The following is a 7,733-nucleotide window of genomic DNA, read 5'->3' as shown; positions in this document are numbered from 1 at the left end:
ACTTTTACAATCTAATAAGAAGATTAAAAAATGGTCAAAAGATTTCAAGACATTTCACATGTGAATGACGAAAAGCCCACGAAAAAGAATGATTATTATTAGTCATCAGGAAATATAAACTCAAACCACAATGAGCTATCACAAAAGATCCAATAGAATGGCTTAAAAAAATACTGGCAATACTAGGAGTTCCTGTCGTGGCGCAGTGGTTAACGAATCCTACTAGGAACCATGAGGTTGCGGGTTCGCTCCCTGCCCTTGCTCAGTGGGTTAACGATCCAGTGTTGCGTTGCTGTGAGCTGTGGTGTAGGTTGCAGACTAGGCTCGGATCCCGCGTTGCTGTGGCTGTGGCATAGGCCGGTGGCTACAGCTCCAATTCGACCCCTAGCCTGGGAACCTCCATATGCCACAGGAGTGGCCCAAAGAAATAGCAAAAAAAAAAAAAAAAAAAATACTGGCAATACTAAACACTGACAAAAATTAGAGTAACTGGAATCAACACACATTGTTGGTAGGAATGTAAAATGACCCAATCAGTTAGGAAACCAGTTTAGCAGTTTCTTATCAAGTTAAATATATACTCACCCTTGAATTAATCCAGCAACTTTATCCCTCAGTATTTATCCAAGAGAAATGATAATATTTGTTCACATAAAACACGTACATGAACATTCACAGCAATTCTATTCACAATAGCTAAACACTGGAAAAGATCTGAACTCCCATCAACAGGTCAATCAATAGACAAATTGTGTTGGCAATATAATGGAGTATTACTCAGCAATAAAAATGAATTATTTGCTGATATACATAACAACATGAGAGAACCTCAAAAAATAAAAATTACGGCATTAAAAAAAGCCAGGTGCAAAAGAGTGCCTACTGCATGATTCCATTTATATGAAATCTAAGAAAGACAACTAGTATATAACCATGAAGAGCAGACCCCATCATTGCTTAGGCTGGAGGGAGACTACAAATATTGAATGCCAAGGGGTATAAAGGCATTCTCAAGCGGGATGGGGGTCTGGTGACTGTGGTCGTGGTTACATGGGCATATGCACTGGTCAAAACTTACCGAACTGTATACTTAAAATATGTGCTTTTATTAAATGTAAATTATATCTCAATTATATCTTTGATTTTTTAAAATGAAACATATCTATAAATACTTATTTTAAATGTCTAGAAAGATACACTCAAAATTATAAAAACAGTAGTATTTCAAGGGCGATATTCAAAATATTTAACAGTTGGGAATTATAAGCACCAACCAGTCAGAAAAGATGGTGTGTATCCACAACTGGTTCCGCCAACCCAGGTGAATGAGATGTGGGTTAGCCCAGGAAAACAATAGTTATCAATATATGGTGGGATTATTGATGCCCTTTTTCTTTTTGCTTATTCGTATTTTCACATTGTCTATCTGTATTTTAATCAAGTACTTTAAAATAAGTGGGAAAGTCTATGTTTAATAAAAGTCTATTTTCAAGAAAAATGATGCCCTGTTGATACCACATTTTCATACTGTTATAAAATTCTAATGGGTCACAAAACCCTAATGGAACTTTTAAATAATAGATATGAGAAACGATATACTAAAACAGCATTGAATTAGAAGTTAAAAATGGATAATGCCATAACAATAACTCTCATCTACTACGAAGAAAATAGTGAGATATATTTTTAAACTATTTTAACATTTTAATATTTTAAAATGCCCTCTCCTTGCTCCTAGTAGAATGAGACCGCCACACAATTGATTATGTTTAAGAGAGAATCTTTCCTCAGATTGCACAGGCTCTGAAACGCCGTTCTGCTCTGAAGTCATGATATAGTATGGTCATGACATAATCTGATGGGTATCTTAGCCCAGGTCAAACTTCAGAATCTGGTTGAGTGAGCTAGGAAATCAAACAATAATTATCAACCATGGATACATGTTTACAGCAAAATTGCAGCCCATGACAGGGAGAGTTGTTGCCTTTCCCTGAGTACCTCCATCTCTATGTCTTACCACAGCAACAAACCTTTGCTCTGAGCAATTTCTTTAGAGGTAAGCACAATAAAAACATGGCTATAGGACCAATTGCTGAGAAGATATGATCAGCAAATAACAACCAGTGAGTTCCCTTTATCATGTTTCTAGCAACAGAGAAAACATTCCAGCTCCCCCATCAGCCCAGTCAAGAGTCAATGACTGGTTTAGCAACATGACTTCTTTCTAAAATGCTCAAAACCCTGGGGTAAAATGATGCTACTGTACAATCTCCTAATGTTGCTTTACAATGCACCTCGAATTTGTGATTCTAAAAGCACCTTAGCCCACTGTGAGTTCACAGTTATCTTTAATGATCTGCAAATCTCAGTGTTTTTAATAGCTCATTTTTGCACTGTGGCTACAGTAGCAACACCTGCACCTAAATAGTTATTGCTTATAATACCCTGGGCTGTCAGGATGTACAGTAAATGAGAGGCAGCAGCAGTAGCTTCCACCTTTTCTAGGCTTAATTCACTCTTCCTCTATGTGAACATAAGCTTATGGAGCTTACAGAATTGTTGTGTCAGCTCCCAGAGCCCACAAGACCTGGGCTCATGGGACCAAGATCAGAGGTCATCAGCAGAGGCTGACCACCCTTTTCCATTATGCAGAGAGAAGCAGGAAGAAGACAGTAGCTAGAGGTCACCCAGATCTTTCCTTCTGGAAGTTCTGACTCCTGAAAGTGAAGGACCTGTCCCCAGATCACAATATAAGAAAGTTATACAGAAGTTTCCCTGAGGTCCCTGACACAGCATTTCTGCAAGATACTTAACTATAAATTACATTAGTAAATCTAGCTTTATCCAGACATTTTAGCATCATCCACCTTCTAAATGAGGCTAAGAATCTCAAATTTCAAAACATAAGATATCTCTTCAAAATTCTCAAATTTCAAAACATAAGGTATCTCTTCTGTAATTAAGATATTTATTGAACAATTACTATGTGCCCAACATTGTTCTAAGTTTACATACATTTACTCATTTAATTCTCAAAACAACTCAATTGTTAGGATGAGCTGGGATTTGAACCTGGCATTTATCTGTCTCTAGTCTTTGCCACAATTGTTTAGATCAAGAATCAGAGATCCCATTTCCCTGGACAAGTGAACCTCTGATAAAGCCACTAAGGATGCAGAAGGATGTTGGCTATGGCTATCCTTCAAAATGTCCCTGGATGGATGAGAAACCCTCCAGTGCAGTACATGTTTCCTAACTGCTTTGTCTTACCAAATCTGTAAAAGACTTTTGTCTAAACAAAATTTGGTTGGCTCTGGGAGAAGACATCATCAGTGGTTTTCAAAAATGGAAATGACCCCACTGTGATTCTTGAGGTTTAACGTGTTCTTAGAAAATTCTCCTGGTACATAACCATCCTTACACTCCTGTGTGGTACACAAATTGCTGATGATCACACATCATCAAAGGGTCACCAGCTCCACTGCAGGTGGATTTCCACCTGCAGTTCTCAACTGGGATCATGTGTAAGAAGCAAGAGAGGATGACACTGCCTGACTCGGTTCCCCCAGCCCTGAACCAATTCTACTTCCAACAGTCAGCCACTGCCATTCTCATTCTGAGAGCTGCTTCACCTACAGGCAGGGAAGACCAGAAGGACCCCTCCAGAGAAGTCCTTAATCAATGACTAGAAGAATGAGGGATATAAATATCCCAGCTCCCCACCCTGATATGGACAGCTCTGAGATGTGATTACATTGCCTCCAAAGCTCCCCACAAGATCCAGCCAGTCTCTCACTATAGAGCTTGACACTGCACTTTAGCTTGGTCTCTTTCCCTTCCCAGCCCCACTTCCCCACTCATGGCATGTTTCCTGGATCACTTCATAATAAGTTGCTTTCAAGGTCATCATCATCTTGGGTCTGCTTCTAGTGGTGAACTGAGGGGCACAGCAGAACACAGAGGAGATCCCTTTAAAATCCCACTTCTCTGGATAATCTGAACACCTTGGGGTCTTTAAGTCTCCTGCTCCTCCCAGTGGAAGGGAATCTTAGTCCTGTGGCAAGAATGGAATGATCCACTTACACTATCTTTGCTTATCCCTGAACTACTTACTCCTCAATTATGTGAAGCAATTACAGCAGTCAGGGAGTTCCTGTTGTGGCTCAGCAGGTTAAGAACCCAACATAGTGTCCATGAGGATGCAGGTTCCACCCTGGCCTCGCTCAGTGGGTTAAGGATCCAACCGTGCCACAAGCTGTGGCACAGGTTGCAGATGCTGCTTGGATCTGGCGTTGCTGTGACTGTGATGTAGGCCAGCAGCTGTAGCTCCAATGTGACCCTTAGCTCAGGTGTAGCCATAAAAAGAAAAAAAAAATTTAAATTACACAGGTCAAGTTATTGTGAGACAGATGGCCAGAGTGTCCCACATAACATTACTGAACAAACACTCTAAACGAGGGAACTTTGAACTGATGCCCACGTAATTGTGGCTTCAACAACAAAGAAAATTCCAGGGATTCAGTGACTCAAAGTGTTGGCCTGCAGCCTGGAAGCCAAACAGATCCCTGTCCTATGTAACTGTGTTCTCCAAGTGGGAGGTCTAGGAAGGACAGACTTTCAGAGAATACCAGCCCAAACTCTTCATTTTACAGCCTTGGTTCCTCTGAATCAAATCCTTGTGTTAAATATTTCTCACAGTGGTTTTAAATTTTAATTGCATACTCTACCAAAGCAAAGATCAAAATCTCTACAAAGGTTCTTTTTATTTTTTATGATCAAGTATTTATTAGTGTGTCTCTTTGGAATAGATTTTCATACCCCAGGCCTGAAAAGAAATTCCATGTAGAAATCACTCCCTCAAAACACTTTTTAAATACTTGAGCGTTTGTCCTTTTTTTCCATGGCATCGATGGCTTGTTAATGAGGAGTAATTAGATTCTTCTTAATAAGAATGCACTGCATTTCAAAAATCTCTTTTAAAAAAATATAAAAATCTATGCACCAATGTCAATAATGGAGAAATGAGGACCCAAAGTGTCATTCATACAGACTGTCTAAGTGTGGTGCATTTCAAATCAGTCAGTGTGGTAGTGATGATATCTGCTTCGTGCAATGGGTCAGCTTCATTGAATGGATATAATTACATTCTGTTATTATCCACGTGGACTAAGAGAAGATCATCACTCTTTTACGTACGTGGCTACAGTAGTTCTGCATTTCTTTCCATCCTGGCATCTGAGCACTGATTTCCCTAAGTGTCAGATCCAAGGGATTTCAAAGTGACTCCTCCAAAATGTTCCAGAGTGAATTACATGAGCTCTTCGGCTGGACCCAGACAGCAGCCTCCAGTTAGGACTTCATCTTGGATGATTTGCTGAGGGGAAATCCGCCCCCAGTGAAACGAGGGCCAGTGGGTTTGGCCATGGAGAAGGCATCATCCATGCTTATTCTGTCCTTGTTCCTGTAAGAGAGGAGGTGAAAGTTAACTTCCATACTATCTTTTTTCCTCTTCTAAGTTTGATGTTAAGTTCTTCAGGTGAGTTAACCACGAAAACTGCTTTGATCAAAGCTTTTAGTTTTAAGGTGGTTGTTTAAATCTAATTAGGGGTTATTGATAACACATAGAATTAGGCAAAGGCACAATTAAATATGCCTTCCTAATGTTAATCTAAATACAGACAGAAGCCCTCATTATAGCTCAAGTGCTGGACTAGAGGCTCCTGACTTGTAATCACCTTCCTTTTTTTCTTTTTGTCTTTTTTTTTTTTTTTTTTTTTTGCTATTTCTTGGGCCGCTCCCGAGGCATATGGAGGTTCCCAGGCTAGGGGTCAAATCGGAGCTGTAGCCACAGGCCTATGCCAGAGCCACAGCAACGCGGATCCGAGCCGCGTCTCGACCTACACCACAGTTCATGGCAACGCCGGATCGTTAACCCACTGAGCAAGGGCAGGGAGCGAACCCGCAACCTCATGGTTCCTAGTTGGATTCGTTAACCACGACGGGAACTCCACCTTCCTGTTTTTAAAAGCATTTGTTTACTTCCAAAGATCAGTCAGAAGAATCTTTCTCGTGGCTCAATTATAATGACTAATTAATCATTTATCAATGTTTATACTCCAAAGTTTCAGTGGAAATATAAATATTTGTCACACACACAAGGTATCTTCATCAAACTTAGACATTTATGAAACACAAATTTTCCTGTAACTTCTTTTTTTTTTTTTTTTTTGTATTTTTAGGGCCACACCTGCAGCATATGGATGTTCCCAGGCTAGGGGTCAAATGGGAGCTGTAGCCACTGGCCTAAGCCACAGCTACAGCAATGCCAGATCCAGGCATCTGCAGACTACACCAGAGTTCATGGCAACACCAGAATCTTAACCCACTGAACAAGGGGAGGGATCAAACCTGCAACCTCATGGATGCTAGTCAGATTCATTTCTGCTGAGCCACAATGGGAACTCCACATATAACTTTAGACAAGAAGCAGTTATTACTAGATATCATTTAAGATACAGGAAAATCTGGAGAAGATACAGGAGATAGTACATTTGGCAGTAAAGGAAGTTCTACCCTAAATTCTGGAGTGTATCTTCTGCATAGATTTTCTTTAAATACCCACACTTACACACACACACACACACACATGGGTGTTCTGCAGAGGTATATTAAACTTATGCAAATTACCTATTGTATAATTAGAGATCTTAGGGAAAACATCTTTGGAGTCCTGTTTTAAAAATAAAAATTGAGCAAACTACTAAGACCAAAAACAATTAGATATGACAACTAGAAATGATTCACCTCAGGAAAGAGAATGCTACCTTTTGCAAAAGAATATGACTTGTACTTCAGACTCCAGACCAGGCTGGGGGCCCGGAGTAGGGGAGCCTAAGGCATGTGGGTGGGGCTTCAGGTCAGGAGCATGATAAAAATGGTGTTTGCAGAAAAATGAAAAAAGGCAAAAAGGTAACAATGATCTGAGTTGCTCTTTTATACAGAGTATATGTGAGCAGACAATCCACAGAGATTATTTTCAATTATACCATTTGGAAAGAACCTGTAGAGGATTGGCTAATCAATCCAGCTGTCTCTTAGCAGAATTCATTTCATTATTATAGAAAACTACCCGCCAGAAATGGGACAAAAGCTTTCACCTTGAGTGGATCCAGCAAAGAAGATTCCTTCAAGTACTCTGACAACTTGTCCACCTCCTGCCTGTTGTTAGATGCAGGCAGCACTCCCCACCTTGTCCTCTCTTGCCTTAAATAACCTACATTTTCCTCTCCGAAGGAATTTAAGCTTAATGCTTCTGGCCTGATTCAGACTGACTGACGGGAATAATGTCTCCTTTATATGATCTTTTTAATGTATTTATAGACCATCCTAACGACTCCCATCAGCTTTCTTCCTTCCAGTCTCAACCATCTCAGCAGTTTTGTTCTGGCCTTGGTGTATTTTCCTTCAGCTCCTCAATCTTTTACTTTTGTTCTTCTCCTATGAACTCATATTTCTCTGTCCCCTTTCACTATATAGATCCCAATGAAACGGAACCACTAACAATACCCTAGTCGGGTCCGAGGGGCTAAAAAGAATGAGGATTCATAGAAAAGAAAAAGATTCGAGAGCAGCGTTATCCGATGGCATGCTCTGTGATGGTGGACAAGCTCTGTGTCTGGGCTGCCCCGTGAGGCGTCCACTAGCCATGTGCGGTGACTAAGCAGGTGAAAGGT

At 40.3% G+C, this 7,733-nt stretch overlaps 1 protein-coding gene across 5 annotated transcripts in view; it reads right to left on the bottom strand.

Moving 5' to 3' along the window:
- Positions 1 to 4,759: 4,759 nt before the first annotated feature.
- The window catches only part of CFAP58 (cilia and flagella associated protein 58), a 135,004-nt gene continuing 132,030 nt past the window's right edge, over positions 4,760 to 7,733 (bottom strand). For all 5 annotated transcript variants that reach the window (XM_084995354.1, XM_084995352.1, XM_084995353.1 and 2 more), the window contains one exon: positions 4,760 to 5,461. In XM_084995354.1, coding sequence (XP_084851480.1) covers positions 5,350 to 5,461 — 112 coding nt within the window. In that variant the 3' untranslated portion in view covers positions 4,760 to 5,349. The remainder of the gene's footprint in view (positions 5,462 to 7,733) is intronic.

Source organism: Sus scrofa, chromosome 14 (genome assembly GCF_054392235.1).
Source record: "Sus scrofa isolate SSC_HxYL_T2T_F1_AM1 chromosome 14, Sscrofa_HxYL_maternal_Yorkshire_Landrace_v2.0, whole genome shotgun sequence".
In the NCBI taxonomy this organism is placed as follows: domain Eukaryota; kingdom Metazoa; phylum Chordata; class Mammalia; order Artiodactyla; family Suidae; genus Sus; species Sus scrofa.
This window is presented reverse-complemented; position numbering and strand designations above follow the sequence as displayed.